Raw genomic sequence first — 17,934 nt, 5'->3', positions numbered from 1 at the left:
AAAACACCTTCGGACTCATTATCCCTCAGCATCGGAGCGCCGCAAGGATGCGTGCTTTCACTTATACTCTACTTACTCTACACCAACGACTGCACCTCCAACAATTCATCTGTCAAACTACTCAAGTTTGCAGATGACAACACTCTGGTCGGTCTCATCACCGACGGCTATGAGTCCATGTACCGTGGAGAGGTTGACCGGCTAGTGGCCTGGTGCAGTCGCGATAACCTGGAACTCAACACAGACAAAACTGTGGAAATGTTGGTTGACTTCAGAAAACGCCCCCCACCATCTTTCCCCCTTCGAGATCGATGACTCAGCTGTTAGCACTGCTGAATCATTCAAATTCCTGGGGACCATCATCTCCCATAACTTCAAGTGGGAGGATAACATCACAGCGGTCACCAAAAAGGCACACCAGCGGATGTACTACTTGCGGCAGCTGAAAAAAACTCAATCTTCCAGTCAATCCTGATCCGGTTTTACGGATCAATCGTTGAGTCCATCCTCACCTCCTCCATCACCGACTGGTTTGGTTCTGCCTGCTGCAAGGGCAAACTGCAACGCATTGTCTGGTCTGCAGAGAGGGCTTCCACCTGCCCTCCATCAAGGTCCTGCACGACTCCAGGGCAAGGAAGTGTGCAGAAAAGATTATCGCCGACCCCTCCCACCCTCTCCTCCAAAAATTCACCTCTGGCAGACGGTTCAGGTCACTCGTTACCAAAACCTCCCGCCACCTGAAAAGTTTCTTCCCAGGGGCTGTGGCCCTCACCAACTGGCCATCTGGCCCATAGAGACTAGAGGACTATGAACTTTATGCTGTACACCGCATCAAGCCATCTCTGAACTGTACACGAAATAACTGCACTATACTGCATTGCACTCTGTCCATTTCTCTGCATTTAGATATATTCATACTGATACTGTAAATGTGTACATCCACTGTATATCAACCGTATACCCATGGTACATTTGTATATCTGCTCATTCTCTTACAGCGCTATGCTCACTCTACCTAGTTGTATATAATGTATGTAAACTGTTTAAACTCTGTTGTCTGTATTATGTCTCTAAATGTTGCCTATCACTAGCAGCCATATCACCAAGTACAATTCTGAGTATGTGTAAATGTACTTGGTGAATAAAGGTGATTCTGATTCTGAGGTGCTGTCTGTGGGAAGTCCCTGAAGTAATATGGTCAGCCATCCTATTCTCATATTATGGAAGCTCGTTCCCGCCACCCCCAAAAAAATCTGACTACGCGTTATGAGATAATAAGCCAGGAATAATGGGACCCATGTCGTCCAAAATGTTATACTTTTGACTCATCTGTCCATAGAACATTCTTCCAAGAGTCTTGATGATCATCCAGGTACTTCTTGGCAAACTTGAGTCAACTTTTTGGATGAGATGGGTCCCATTATGTCTGGCGAAAACCAAACACTGCCTTAATAGAAGGAACCATGAATTCTGCTCTGTATCAGAGAATTCTACAGGAGAATGTCAGGCCATTTGTCAGTGAGCTGAAGCCAGGGGCGCAACTTTCACTGGGGACGGGGGCTGAAGCTGAAGTGCAACTAGGTCATGCAGCATGACAATGATCCAAAACACACAATCAAGTCTACATGAAAATGGTTAAAAAGCACCAACATTTTTTTTTGTAATGGCCTAGTCAAAGTCCAGACCTAATCCCAATTGAGATGCTGTGGCAGGACTTGAAACAAGCAGTTCATGCTTAAAAACCCACAAATGTCACTGAGTTAAAGCAGTTCTGCATGCAAGAGTGAGTTTTTTCACTGCACTGTATCTCATAGTAAGTCATTATTATGAGATAGTAATTGACTTAATATCTCATTATGACTTATGATTTTAATTATGACTTACATATCTCATAATAAAGACTAATAATTATGACTTACTATCTCATAATTATGACTTACTATCTCACAACTCATAGTCAGATTTTATTTTTTTAGTGGGGGGAATGAGCTTCCATATCACTTACTATGTTTGATTTACGATGATAAATTGTAGATGGTCTGTGCCATTTTGCCACCACTAGGGGGTGGTGTCTGATAACACATATTTTCCATGTTTACATTTCCCAGTTTAGAGAAAGGTTTCACCTTTCACTTTAGATGTCAGTGATTTCAGACATCTAAATAGAACATGAAAGGCATTTTTCCAGATGTTGCCTACCCTTTCTTTGCAGACTAAAGGCATATCTTGAAGATCTAAATGAGATCTAAATAGACCTGTACCTGCTCTCTGTGGGAGACATCCTGTTGTGGACACCCCATCTTCCCTCTCTACGTCCCACTGGTTCAATATGTAAAAAATACTGGTGGTACTCCATTCTCCTATTTTCTGTTTTTATGAGATAGAAATGTGGGCAATGTCCCAATGGGCTCCGATACAAGAGTCTGATAAACAGGAGTATATTTTTTATTTGGCCGTTTACAGTATAAAGGTCGACAGATTACATGCCACATATGGAGAAACAGAACTCTTATCACTCCAGGTGTTTATCTTTAAGACATGTGCCCCCCAGTGAAGGTACAACACACATAGGCCTACTAAGCAGAGATGGAGAGAGAAGACAGAATTGGAAAATCAACCCATAGCACATGGTCCACAAGATGGAGCAGGACAACATTGAAACACAGTATAGAGCAGATTTATACATAATAGTGAAATATGAAAAGACATGGGAAATGAGAAGCCTACTAACAGCAGATGGTTCATAGGAATAATGTAAAACTTCTATAAATACAGTATATTATCATCACTTGTTTTTCTATTTTTTTCTTTTGTACAAAAATACACAATGTTTTTAAAGACCATAACCCCAACATAATCCATCAAGGTAATACGTTTAACACATAAATAAAAAAGGTCATTTTGATCAAGGTAATGTGTATATTTGGATGTGGCCTATCAAGTTGCAGCGAGAGATCTGTCCCGTAATAAAATAATTATGATTTTCTGGGTAAAAATGCATTCATATTATATACATAAATCCAGTATTCAAGTTATGATTCGTTGGTGAATTTTGCCTCTAATAATGCATCTGATATTGGACTGGAGTGACAGTTTTCTGGCCTCAGAATATGTATTGGCTTTACTTTTCCCTCAAACATAATAGACTGTATGTCTACTGGGCCAGCAGGTAACAGGGCTAGAGAAGGTACATTGCACTGTTTAAAAAATACACAAGCAGTAAAACCATTTCCATATGATTGGTTTCAGGATGCACTTATAAAGCTTTGAATGAGAGTTTACTGTGGTAACCTTCAATAACAATTTGACAATTCTAAACTGAAAACTAGGTGCTGAAAATCTGTAGTTTTATGCTGTACATTATAAAAATGTGTATACATTTGCCACATCAACAAATAAAATAAAATAGGCACAGAATGGCAAAATAAACAATTCTACAAAATGCTCTCCATAAATTAGACAGTACGAAAATAGATGACAAACATACAATCAAGTGAGATAACACACTTTTCTCAAGTAGACCAGTTAATGATAATAGTGTCATCAATAATTTGACTGAAATAATATAAAGTCTTGTTGGAATGTGTCCCGAATACAAAAAAAGTATGTTGTTGCAGAAGTGAAGTTGCCATTGTCGTAATATTCCTTATAAACATGATAACTCAGAACCTTTTTCAAAACAAGCAATAAAGTCATTTTGTGGTAACTACATTACATGACCAAAAGTATGTGAACACCTGCTCGTCGAACATCTCATTCCAAAATCACAGGCAATAATATGGAGTTGGTCCCCCTTTGCTGCTATAACAGCCTCCACTCTTCTGGGAAGGCTTTCCACTAGATGTTGGAACATTGCTGCAGGGATTGCTTCCATTCAGCCACAAGAGCATTAGTGAGGTCGGGCACTGATCTTGGACGATTAGGCCTGGCTCGCAGTCGGTGTTCCAATTCATCCCAAAGGTGTTCGATGGGGTTGAGGTCAGGGCTCTGTGCAGGCCTGTCAAGTTCTTCCACACCGATCTCGACAAACCATTTCTGTATGGACCTCGCTTTGTGCACAGAGGCATTGTCATGCTGAAACAGGAAAGGGCCTTCTCCAAACTGTTGCCACAAAGTTGGAAGCACAGAATCGTCTAGAATATCATTGTATGCTGTAGCGTTAAGATTTCCCTTCACTGGAACTAAGGGGCCTAGCCCGAACCATGAAAAACAGCCCCAGACCATTATTTCTCCTCCACCAAACTTTATAGTTGGCACTATGCATTCGGGCAGGTAGAGTTTTCCCGTCCGTGATTAATCACTCCAGAGAACGCATTTCTACTGCTCCAGAGTCCAATGGTGGCAAGCTTTACACCACCCCAGCCGACACTTGGCATTGCGCATGGTGAGCTTAGGCTTGTGCCAGGGAAACCAGTGGAGGCTGCTGATGGGAGTACGGCTCATAATAATGGCTGGAACGGATCAAATGGAATGGCATCAAACACATGGAAACAATGTGTTTGATGTATTTGATACCATTCCACAAATTCCACTCCAGCCATTACCACAAGCCCGTTCTCCCCAATTAACATGCCACAAACCTCCTGTGTAATACAGGGAACACCACAAAGCCTGTGATACACTACATTTATAAGACAAATGTTACCGTGTACTGCACAGGAGGTTGGTGGCACCTTAATTGGTGAGGACTGGCTCGTGGTAGTGGTTGGAGTGGAATGGTATCAAATACATCAAACACATGGTTTCCATATGTTTAATGCCATTCCATTTGCTACGTTCCAGCCATTATTATGAGCCGTCCTCCCCTCAGCAGCCTCCACTGATGGAAACCCATTTCATGAAGCTCCTGACGAACAGTTCTTGTGCTGCGTTGCTTCCAGAAGCAGTTTGGAACTCGGTAGTGAGTGTTGCAACCGATAACAGACGATTTTTACGCACTATCTGCTTCAGCACTCGGCAGTCTCGTTCTGTGAGCTTGTGTGGCCTACCACTTCGCGGCTGAGCCGTTGTTGCTCCTAGACGTTTCCACTTCACAATAACAGCATTTACAGTTGACCGGGGCAGCACTAGCAGGGCAGAAATGTAAAGAACTGACATGTTGGAAAGATGGCATCATATGACGGTGCCACGTTGAAAGTCACTGAGCTCTTCAGTAAGGCCATTTTACTGCCAATGTTTGTCTATGGAGATTGCACGGCTGTGTGCTCGATTTTATACACCTGTCAGCAACGGATGTGGCTGAAATAGCTGAATCCACTAATTTCAAGGGGTGTCCACATACATTTGTATATAAAATGTATGTGAGTGTGAGACAAGCAGGGACTTCAGAGGTCAGATTAGTGCCATTCATTAGTGTAACATTATACATGCACGTGTATGTTCTCAATACCCGATACGTAACAACCCCAGTAGAGCTATATAAGATCTGGCACCAAGATCAATGAGAACTTAAGCAGACCAATGTACTCAAAAGCAGCTCAGCCAAGAATATGGAAATAACCTCTGTGGCATCACAACACTTTGCTGTCCTTGATTTCAGCCAGTTATGATGATATTGTGGGTTTAGGAGACCTTGCAGGAACAACACATTATCCATGAGTAGTCCAGCAGCAAAGAGAGTGATATTGCTCTGACTCGTGTCACCCACTAAGCACTGAATCGTTGTCATCCCTTAAAGGCCCAGTGCAGTCAAAAACGTGATTGTCCTGTGTTTTAATACAGTATATTTCCACACTATGAGGTTGGAATAATACTGTGAAATTCTGAAAATGACGATAATGCCCTTTGCGTAAGAGCTGTTTGAAAAGACTGACTGAAATTTCAGCCTGTTTTGGTGGGATGGAGCTTTGGCCTGCCTGGTGACATCACCAGGAGGTAAATTAGTTGATAGACCAATAAGAAAGAGAGTTCTAAACCTCTCTGCCAATAACAGCTAGTTTTCCCCTCCCCACTCAGACAACTTCCAGACAGTTCTAGCAAAATACTTGCTTGAGAAATTGCTCCCTGCTAAGAATCTATTATTGTTTCTTTTTGAACATTTTAACTGCAAAACAATCACAGTAAGGTACCTAATTGTATTTTTTTATTTTATTTTATTATTATTATTATTATTATTATTATTTTCTTTTTTGGGGGGGGGTAGATCAGCTTTAATATTGCAGATAGATTGTAACTTCCATCAATGTAATTGTCTGCATCACTTCCAATCCCCCATATGTTTTTTTTCTCACAAAAAATAAAAATAAAAATAAAATGTATATATATATATATATATATATATACATACAAATACATATACATACATATATACATATCCTTTTAAAAAATATATTTCCCTTTATTACTTTCCAACCCCACCACCCCTTCCCTAATTGGAGTAAACTAGTGAACAACAACGCTTAGGCCTCTACTTCCAGCTTATACATACTATATACATTTTATGGACACAGTCAATTTTACAATAATTCTATTTTGTTTGTATTTACTACTGAACTTCCTCTACCCTCAACCTCTCCGATCATTTTCATGATGTCCATCCGGTTTGCTTCTATATGCCATATCTTTCTAACTGTGCTCTTTCACAAAAGCTCTCAACCTATAACCTATATACTTATTATGGACACAGTATGCATTACATTAGTTATCTTGTTGTTATTAGTTGTTGTTAGTTGTTATTAGTCCCATCCTTCAGCTCCATTCAACACCTCCCATCTATCTCTTAACACCATCCATATTGGATTTCTATTTGCCATATATCTTTCAACTGTACTGAGATGTTTCACAAAAGTTCTGAACCCTTCTATTCTCATTGTTTCTACAGATTGTAAATTGAAAATAAACATTTTTGCTAAAAGTATTATTATATTATTGATCGATTGACTATGACTTTTCAGATCACCCAGTAGTGCTATCTGCAGGGTTAGATGGAGCTTTGGCCTGCCTGGTGACATCACCAGGAGGTAAATTAGTTAATAGGAAAGAGAGTTCCAAACCTCTCTGCCAATAACAGCTAGTTTTCCCCTCCCCACTCAGACCACTCCCAGACAGTTCTAGCAAAATTATTGCTTGAGAAATTGCTATTCTAACCCTGCAGTCCTGTTCTTGTCTCTGTCCTACTGTGTCGAACAGAAGGTCAGACCCTATTGTCTCTACAGAGTTCTCCTTGTCAAACTCACCTGCCCGTACCTACTTGTCCCTACCTTGAAAGGGGTGGAGGCCCTGCAAGAAGTCTTTCTACAGATGAAAATAAACTCCCTCCCCTTACGTAACCTGCTGTATCCTTGGTGATGGAGGAACTGACCTGCTCACTCAACTGATGCCTGGCAACCACAGCACGAGCACCTGGGCTCACACCTGGTGCCACTGTAAGCAAGTGTGTAATCAGTGCTCCACTGACTGAGGGCTTAGTGGAGATTCCATTACCTCTGCCTGAATGCAACAGGCTTGATCCTTCAGCTGATTAAAATAGGTCAAAAGTCACTCAATGGTGTCTCTATGTATGTGGACAATGAGAAACATTGTTGACCCATATTCACATATCTACATTCACACATCTACATTTTAGTCTACAAATGTATTCTCACTTTGCATCTCCCACCCAGTCCATCATAAAATGTTCTCAATGTCCTCAAAACGTCAATCAAACATTATTGCAACTAAGCCACGTGACCCAAATAACTTAATGGTATTATAGTTGCCCTTTATGATTGTTTCAACAAATCAACAGTAGATAACACACATTAGATTTTAGCAGACGCTCTTATCCAGAGCGACTTACAGTTAGTGAGTGCATACATATTTGTTTTATATATTTTTTTCATACTGGCCCCCCATGGGAATCGAACCCACAACCCTGGCGTTGCAAGCGCCATGCTCTACCAACTGAGCTACACGGGGCTAGGAAAGAGAGTTCCAAACCTCACTGCCAATAACAGCTAGTTTTCCCCTCCCCACTCGGACCACACATATGTGCACCACAGACCACACACAAATTAAATAGGAAGCATTTACATGCTCCGACATTCATACAGGCACAGGTGGATACCTGCTCATTTACGTTCAGTCAGTCAAACACTGGTGAGCCCCCTTTGAGCCCCAACAAACCTAAAATCACATGTACTGTAAGTAGTCCAGGATCATTTTCCAATGAAACTGATGGGGTGTGAAGGCAAGGTGTGTAGAGCTGGGGTGCATTGAGGACAAGGGCTTTTTCAGTTCCACCATTCACATCTCTGGTTCGGGATTAAGCATCAGTATTCATATGTGGTTCACTGAAGACCTGTCTGTATAGGTCAGAGGAAGTCCATCCTACTCCAGGTCACCAAACGGGGGCCTCAAGCAGCCAAGTACTTCGCCCAGTAAGAAGAGCTTCCTGAGGCGGGCTTCCGAGGGCCTCCTGGAGCCCTGGGTTCGGCCCTTGGTGTCTCCAAGTCAGCTGTCCTGTGGGCAAGAGGAGAGACACGCACTGTAGTCACTTACTCAGAGCTCACGATAGAGGAGAGAAGACAGGAACACACTAGCCAGTTATTCCCATGAAGTCACTACTGTAAAGAGACATTCAGTTATTGTAGACTTGTTTTTCTTTACGATTAGATTGCCTACAGTGGCAACAAATTGGCCAATGGTATGGATTACGTTCTTAAGGCTGGGCCTAAAATAGTGTATAAGAGATCATACAAGAGGTTCTGTAGTGATTCCTATGTTGAAGATGTAAATAATATTTGCTGGTCTGTTGTGTTTAATGAGGAGCAACCAGACGCCGCACTTGACACATTTATGAAATTGCTTCTTCAAGTTACTATACACAGCAAAAATATAAACGCAACATGCAAAAATGTCAACGATTTTACTGAGTTACAGTTCATTTAACGAAATCAGTCAATTTCAATAAATTCATTAGACATGGGAGGGCATAGGCCCACGCACTGGGGAGTCAGGCCCAGCCAATCAGAATGAGTTTTGCCCCACAAAAGGGCTTTATTACAGACATAAATACTCCTCAGTTTCATCAGCTGTCCGGGTGGCTTGTCTCAGACGATCCCGCAGGTGAAGAAGCCGGATGTAAAGGTCCTGGGCTACACATGGTCTGCAGTTGTGAAGCCGGTTGGACATACTGCCAAATTCTAAAACGACATTGGAGGCGGCTTATGGTAGAAAAATCCACATTAAATTATCTGCCAACAGCTCTGGTGGACATTCCTGCAGTCAGCATGCCAATTGCACGCTCCCTCAGAACTTGAGACATCTGTAGCATTGTGTTGTGTGACAAAACTGCACATTTTAGAGTGGCCTTTTATTGTCCCCAGCACAAGGTGCACCTGTGTAATGATCATTCTGTTTAATCGGCTTCTTGATATGCCACACCTTTCAGGTGGATGGATTACCTTGGCAAAGGAGAAATGCTCACTAACAGGGATGTAAACACATTTGTGACCAACATTTGAGAGAAATACACTTTTTGTGCGTATGGAACATTTCTGGGATCTTTTATTCCAGCTCATGAAACATGGGACCAACACTTTACATGTTGTGTTTATATTTTTGTTCAGTATAATACGCATGCACCCATTAAGAAACTGACTCTAAAAACTGATAAATCCCTGTGGATTGATGAGAAATAGAAGCATTTTATCGTTGAGAGGGATCAGGCAAAAGGAATGGCAAATAAGTCTGGCTGCACAGCCAATTGGCAAACGTACTGTAAATTGAGAAATCATGTGAATAAACAAAAAGAAGAAGAAACTGTACTATGAAACAAAAATAAATGTAAAGGATTTTAGTAAAAAGCTTTGGAGCATTATAAATAATATTTTGGGCAAAAAGGCAAACTCAGCTCCATCCTGCATTGAATCAGATGGCTCATTCATCACAAAACCCTCTGATATTACTAACTACTTTAATGACTTTTTCACCTACAAACCCCGGATAGACTGGTCCACGGGGCGGCTCATCCTGGAGGGAAGCTCCGCCTCCGTCCTGTTCCGGTCTCCACCGACCACTCATCAGCCCAAACCACCGTCCCAGACCACCAGTCCTCACCTCTTCCCCAGGTCCCGCACTCCAAACCGCCAACCGCCCTAGTGGCAGTTGCCAACGGGAGGACGGCGGCTACAGACTCCTTCACCGGCCCAGACCTGGCAGGCGTTCCCCGGGAGTATTGGGATCTGGGGGAGGTGGTTAGTAAGAGGCGTGCCAAGGGCCTACCTCCTCACAGGCCATACGACTGCGCTACTGATCTCCTGCCGGGTGCCATGCCCACACGAGGGCGATTGTTTTCCTTGTCCTGGCAGGAGACGCTGGCCATTAGGGAGTATATCGACGAGGCAGTAGTCGAGGGTCACATCTGTCCCTCTACCTTACCCGCGGGCGCGGGCTTCTTCTTCGTGGGGAAAAAGGACCGCATTGATTACCGGGCGCTCAACGACATCACGGTTAAGAACTGCTACCCACTCCCCCTGATGACGACAGCATTCGAGTCATTGCAGGGAGCCCAGGTCTTCACCAAGCTGGACTAAATACCTACAACCTGGTGAGGATTCGGGAGGGGGACGAGTGGAAGATGACTTTTAACACACCCAGTGGGCATTACGAGTACCAAGTCATGCCGTTCGGTCTATTCAACATGCCTGCGGTGTTCCAGGCATTGGTCAATAACGTGCTCCGGGACCTCCTCGACTACAGCGTCTTCGTGTATTTGGATGACATCCTAATATTTTCAAAGGACATGAGTGATCACCAGCAGCACGTTCGGCAGTTCCTCCAACGCCTTCTCCGTCACCACCTCTACGTCAAGGCAGAGAAGTGCATGTTCCACACAGAGACAGTCTCCTTCCTGGGGTTCATCGTCACCCAGGGGGACCCACGGATGGAACCAGCCAAGGTCAGCGCGGTACTAAATTGGCCCCAGCCCTCATCCCTCAAGCAACTACAACGGTTTTTAGGGTTCGCAAATTTTTATAGGCGATTTATTCTCAATTTTAGCTCCCTAGCCGCTCCCCTGACAGCCCTCACCCAGATGGGCGTGCAGTCCTCCGCCAGGACCCCGGAAGCGGGGAACGCATTTGATGCGCTTAAGCCGCGCTTTACATCGGCCCGGGTCCTAGGGCATCCTGATCCGTCCCTGTCGTTCATTTTGGAGGTGGATGCTTCAGACGTTGCGGTGGGAGCAATCCTGTCCCAGCGGTTCCTCATGGACAGTAAGACTCACCCCTGCCCGTTTTTTCTCCCGTCGGCTGTCCCCGGCGTAGCGGAATTACGACGCAGGGAACCGTGAGCTGCTAGCGGTCAAGCTCGCCCTGGGGGAGTGGAGGCATTGGCAAGAGGGGGCCGCCCATCCATTCGTCGTATGGACTGATGATAAGAACTTAGTCTACATTCAGGGGACCAAGAGGCTCAACTCGTGCAAGGCCAGGTGGGCGTTGTTCTTCACCAGGTTCCAGTTCACGATCTCATACCATCCGGGGTCGAAGAACATCAAGCCTGACGCACTCTCCCGGCATTTTAACCCTGTGGACCTGGTGGAGAGGGATGACCCCATTGTCCCCAACACCCTGATTGCTGCCCCTGTTTCGTGGGGAATCGATAGGCTGGTCAGAGCAGCGCTACGGCAGGAGCCCGATCCGGGCGGAGGTCCATCGGGGAGGATGTACGTACCCAAGAGAGGTGGGCGCACGCGTCCGACCTCACCAGCCATCCGGGGGGCGCCAGGACGTTGGAGTTCCTGCGTAGGAGGTTCTGGTGGCCATCAGCTGAGGGGGATACGCGCGCCTTCGTGGCTGCTTGCCCGGTGGGCACGCGCACGAACAGCTCACGTCAGCCCGCTGCAGGGCTGCTCCGACCCCTGCCTATCCCCAAGCGCCCCTGGTCCCACATCTCGCAGGATTTAATTTCCGCCCTACCCCGCTCTGATGGATATACAGTCATCCTGGTCGTTGTGGACCAGTTTTTCGAAGGCTGCCCACTTCATTCCCCTTCTCAAACTCCCTTCGGCCCGGGAGACGGCTAAGTTGGTGGTGCAGCATGTTTTCCGGGTCCACAGCCTTCCCCAAGATGTGGTGTCAGATCGGGGTCCTCAGTTCGCTTCCAGGTTCTGGAAGGCGTTCGCCACCTGCCTCGGCTCCTCCGTCAACTTGTCTTCTGGCTTCCATCCCCAGTCGAATGGGCAGACGGAGCGTGTCAACCAGGATCTGAAGGGGGTGCTGAGGTGCCACACCTCCAGCAACCCAGCTACGTGGAGTCAGCGACTGGCGTGGGCGGAGTACGCCCATAACAACCTTCTCTGCTTGTCCACCGGCCTTTCCCCCTTCTAGTGCCAATATGGGTACCAACCCCCCCGCCCTCCCCTACTCCCTGAGCAAGAGGAGGAGGCGGCGGTCCCGTCGGTCCCACATCAGTCACTGTTGCCGCACCTGGAACCCAGCCCCGGTTTTTCGCCCGGGACAGAGGGTGTGGCTCTCCATGCGGGATCTTCCCCTCCGCGTGGAGTCCAGGAAGCTGTCCCCCCGGTTCGTCGGGCCATTCAGAGTGGTCTGGCGAGTCAACCCAGTGGCCTACCGCCTGCAACTTCCCCCCACCATGCGGGTGTACCCCTCCTCAAGCCCGTCGCCACCTGTCCCCTGGCTCCCCCACATGAAAGGCATGACCTCTGTTTTGTTTTTAGCACAGGCTGCACACACTTCTTCAGTCTCTCATTCACAATTTCACAAGCACTTGATAATGCCTTAAATTTCCCGGCAGCATCCCCTTTGTGTGGCCGTAATGCCCCCTAAAAAAATACATGCCTTTTGCGGCCAGTGTCCGTTGTGCCCTTGAGCTGAATATAATAATTATAATTCCCTTCTCCCGGCTGCGTGCTCCGAAGCACCTCTCACTCACATGGCTCTCTCAGATATCTCATTTCTTATTAGCCAATGCCCGTCACGTGATCGGGTCCTTCTCACAGGCTACAAGTGAAGACAGACACATCGGGGATGGAACTCCTTATCCAATTCTGAGGCGTATATTGAAGATGTTGGAAGAACTGTCCACATTTACCTTTCGTCAGCCAACAAGATGAGTAGGCCTAACAAACAGCAAAAGCACTAGCCTATGTCAATCTACTATCCCCCATAGTACAAAAGCTGACCTTTTCTATTCTGTGCGAGAAATAAATATTCCAAACATAGTCTGGGACAGTTGTGGGATGCGATAGAACCCAAATTAATAGAAACACTAGCATCAAAAAAACTTTTAAAAGCAATGAGGCTGACGCAACAGATCAGAACGTTTAGCTTAAAATGTTGATAAACTATTAGGCTATTTGTTCACATTATAAGTGCAGCAATGCACACACGGCAGTAGGCTATAAGCACAAATGTTCCAAAATGCAATCAATTAGGGAGAAAACACCATTCTCAAAAGTGACCCCAAATGCAATTATGCATGTAATGCTTTTGTTATAAAGGTTCATTTTTATGGTGATAATTATCTTCCCCAAACTTGAAACTCACGCGCTGCGTATTGTCATGACTCTCTCCTTAGTGAGGATCAAATGTGCCAGAGCAGCTTGGCAAATGGCTGACAGATAGCCAGACCCCCCACCTCTCCCACAGGAGAGGAAGAGGGGGAGTTGGGCCAGATTTATGACTTAACAGCCGGTCATAAATAGTTTGCAGAAAAGGACTCCTTTTGGTCTCTAGTATGGGAAGAAAGAAATCTCTTTGTTACAGAGAGACTCTTGCCGCCTAAAAACTCTAACATCAAAAAGATTGGACATTGGAACATTGTTGTTGATATCCAAATGTTTGGAATGGTCGGTGGGGATCTAAAGAATAATCATGTCATATTGTTTATTGTTTTGTGATGTCATAAAGGATGGTATTACTAAATAACTGTATCTCTGAAAGTGTACACATTTCAGGTATCAGGTTTGCATCTAAATGTTGTATAAAATATATAATTAAATATGAGAATACGTTTGTGAAGATAGCAATGTGATTTTAGCCTTCTAAATTAGATACAGTGGGGAAAAAAAGTATTTAGTCAGCCACCAATTGTGCAAGTTCTCCCACTTAAAAAGATGAGAGAGGCCTGTAATTTTCATCATAGGTACACGTCAACTATGACAGACAAAATGAGAAAACAAATCCAGAAAATCACATTGTAGGATTTTTAATGAATTTATTTGCAAATTATGGTGGAAAATAAGTATTTGGTCAATAACAAAAGTTTCTCAATACTTTGTTATATACCCTTTGTTGGCAATGACACATGTCAAACGTTTTCTGTATATCTTCACAAGGTTTTCACACACTGTTGCTGGTATTTTGGCCCATTCCTCCATGCAGATCTCCTCTAGAGCAGTGATGTTTTGGGGCTGTCGCTGGGCAACACAGACTTTCAACTCCCTCCAAAGATTTTCTATGGGGTTGAGATCTGGAGACTGGCGAGGCCACTCCAGGACCTTGAAATGCTTCTTACGAAGCCACTCCTTCATTGCCCGGGCGGTGTGTTTGGGATCATTGTCATGCTGAAAGACCCAGCCACGTTTCATCTTCAATGCCCTTGCTGATGGAAGGAGATTTTCACTCAAAATCTCACGATACATGGCCCCTTTCATTCTTTCCTTTACACGGATCAGTCGTCCTGGTCCCTTTGCAGAAAAACAGCCCCAAAGCATGATGTTTCCACCCCATGCTTCACAGTAGGTATGGTGTTCTTTGGATGCAACTAGGCATTCTTTGTCCTCCAAACACGACGAGTTGAGTTTTTACCAAAAAGTTCTATTTTGGTTTCATCTGACCATATGACATTCTCCCAATCCTCTTCTGGATCATCCAAATGCACTCTAGCAAACTTCAGACGGACATGGACTGGCTTAAGCAGGGGGACACGTCTGGCACTGCAGGATTTGAGTCCCTGGCGGCGTAGTGTGTTACTGATGGTAGGCTTTGTCCTCTTGCTCAGTTGTGCACCGGGGCCTCCCACTCCTCTTTCTATTCTGGTTAGAGCAAGTTTGCGCTGTTCTGTGAAGAGAGTAGTACACAGCGTTGTTCGAGATCTTCAGTTTCTTGCCAATTTCTCGCATGGAATAGCCTTCATTTCTCAGAACAAGAATAGACTGACGAGTTTCAGAAGAATGTTATTTGTTTCTGGCCATTTTGAGCCTGTAATCGAACCCCACAATTGCTGATGCTCTAGATACTCAACGAGTCTCAAGAAGGCCAGTTTTATTGCCTCTTTAATCAGCACAACAGTTTTCAGCTGTGCTAACATAATTACAAAAGGGTTTTCTAATGATCAATTAGCCTTTTAAAATGATAAACTTGGATTAGCAAACACAGCGTGCCATTGGAACACAGGACTGATGGTTGCTGATAATGGGCCTCCGTACGCCTATGTAGATATTCCATTAAAAATCAGCCGTTTCCAGCTACAATAGCCATTTACAACATGAATATTTCTGATCAATTTGATGTTACTTTAATCGACAAAAAAATTGCTTTTCTTTTGAAAACAAGTGACCCCAAACTTTTGAACAGTAGTGTATCTTCTAAGAGTTTATTTCGGGAGATGGTAAGCTCCTGTAAGTCGCTCTGGATAAGAGCGTCTGCTAAATGACTAAAATGTAAATGTAAATGTTATTCAGTGGTACCCCAAATTCCTAATGAGTTAGTTGTTACATGATTCATTTAATCGAGTGACAATTAAACATACTTAGTTGATTAGATAAATAACAGTCATCACATTGTAGTGTCTAAACAGTTCATGACTTTGCTGACGTTTGCAAATGGTGTGTTAGAGGAAGTTGACTCAGCTTGCGGAAGCATCTGGAAAGCATTACTATAGGGGCCCCCTAAAACAGAGGAAGTCTGTTATGTGAAGGCCTGGGATTGGTTTATGGGAAAATCACCCATATCATGTTACATATTATAAATACCATGGTTGGAACAAAGGACGGAGAGGAACAACATATTAGAGATTGGGTCAGTTGTTCTCCAGATGTCTGCAGGAGTCTGTAAATTGACGCTGAAATCTTTGATGTAATAAACTATTATAATCAAGGACAGTGTCAGCGGATTTCTTGTCATCACAGCATAATTAGCATCGTTATTTCGATACCACAAAATGGCGACGAGGAACTTTGGGACGTGTTGCGTCTCTCCAGCGTTCAATTCATGAGCTACGAAGTGACTCCCGCTCAAGATGCCAGCACAGAAGGTGAGATTTCTCACAATTTTGGGCGCTGGTCGGTTCGTTTGCTTATGTGGGTGTGTGCGCTGAGGAGATGTACCATTTGAAAGACTTATGTGTGCACTTTGCTGTTATTTGCTGTGGGATAAGAATCCGTTCTAAATTTCTAAATTTGTTTGCGTTGAAAACAACGCAAACAGGGGGGAGTGTCTATAGGAATTGATAACACTGGGCACAGGGATATTTGGCTTGAATAAAATTGAAAAGAATAGAATGAAGGAATAAGGCCAGGAACTAAGGAAAAATGTATACTAATTAGGACGTTGTTGATCTACGGAAGACCTCAAACGAGGCGATCATTAGGATGGGCCGAAAATCCTGAAAACTCAGTAGGTTGATTTTTAAGGTCAGTTCTGGGAACTGGAATTTGTGGTAGATACATTCGGTTGCAAGTTACCCCTCGACTTATAGTTGACGAGGTATATGTTCGATGTAACCTCTCATTGAATATCTGCAAACTTGAGGTAGCAGAAATTTAGGAAAGAACTATGAGAAATAAGGAACGACGGTAGCATGCTTTAGAGGACCGTAGGAACGGATGCATTCCTCTTGAATTGTGTGTGTGTGCGGAAATTTTTTTAAATAAAATAAAGACGTCTCTGTTGTGTTTCAGCTGTGTGTCGACTCATGTTATGATAAGATTTATGTTAGAGATATATACATATATGTTTTGGTTGAGAACAGGGGTTTTAGTTTTTTGTAAGGAAATATGTTAGTTAAGGTTAAAATCTTATGAGTCTCCATTAGCAAGAACGTTAATAATTGTTAAAAAACTATGAGCCCCCTGGGAGGAAGATAAGGTTAAAATCTTATGAGTCTCTATAAAAAGAGAACATTTAATAACTGTTAAAAGATTATGAGCCTACAGGGAGGATTTTAAGAGTGTATAGAGATGTTTTGTAATGGATAAGAAAATAACTATAAATCTGCAGATTAGGATAAGGTGAAGATAAGAAACTTCGAAGTAGGATTTGTGTTCTATGTTCTGTGTTGGTTTGGGGTTTTTGTTAAATGTTACTGTTTGTCTGTGTTGGAAATACCGGAGGGACAGCTGGTCTGTGTACTTTCTGTTGTTTAGCTTGGAGAGAGCTGCTTGGGAGCTCTTCTCACTCTGAAATCGCACTGGTGAATGAACTGCGCATGTGTGGGATTTTATGAGTTTAGAGTTACGTAGAGCAAATATGCCACTCCCCTGCCTGCACTGAGCTGCTGTGACATGCAGACAGAGAAGGAGGGGGAGACTTACACACGAATAAAGTATTCTGTTTGTTAAATCGGCTGTTGCTTAACGATGAAACTATTTGATTGAGATCTATTGAATTTATAAATGAGAGATATGTTGACGGATTAAAAATAAAAATAATTAAATAAATAAATAAAATAAAATGTTATTGAGCTATTTATAATATTCCTGAGTTAAGCTGTTTGCTTATTTCTTAGCGCGAGCGTGAACATAGGTAGGTCTAAAAGGGTATTGTATTGTTGAAATAACCCACTGAGTGCATAAAAGACTAAATTCTTGTCTGTTCCTTTGTTCTTCTGTCATGTGAGAGACGAGAAGGAGGAGACAGAGAGAGAGAGGAGGTGCTGACCAGTGCTGCGGATCCAGTCCAATTAAGGCCAGTACTGTTCTGTTCACAAAACTTACCTTCCCATACAGGATATTGTGTGTGCCTAGCATATTTCATGTTGTGACAATTTGAC

At 43.8% G+C, this 17,934-nt stretch overlaps 1 protein-coding gene across 1 annotated transcript in view; it reads right to left on the bottom strand.

Annotated features, from left to right (window-relative positions):
* Window positions 1-7,887: 7,887 nt before the first annotated feature.
* Window positions 7,888-17,934, bottom strand: part of LOC121570227 (ras guanyl-releasing protein 3) — a 71,921-nt gene continuing 61,874 nt past the window's right edge. The window contains exon 17 of the mRNA XM_041881712.2: window positions 7,888-8,439. Coding sequence (XP_041737646.1) covers window positions 8,431-8,439 — 9 coding nt within the window. The 3' untranslated portion in view covers window positions 7,888-8,430. The remainder of the gene's footprint in view (window positions 8,440-17,934) is intronic.

The sequence above is a fragment of the Coregonus clupeaformis genome, chromosome 1 (assembly GCF_020615455.1).
Source record: "Coregonus clupeaformis isolate EN_2021a chromosome 1, ASM2061545v1, whole genome shotgun sequence".
Classification (NCBI taxonomy): Eukaryota; Metazoa; Chordata; class Actinopteri; order Salmoniformes; family Salmonidae; genus Coregonus; species Coregonus clupeaformis.
Note: the sequence above shows the minus strand (reverse complement) of the source record. Positions and strands in the feature narration are given on the sequence as shown.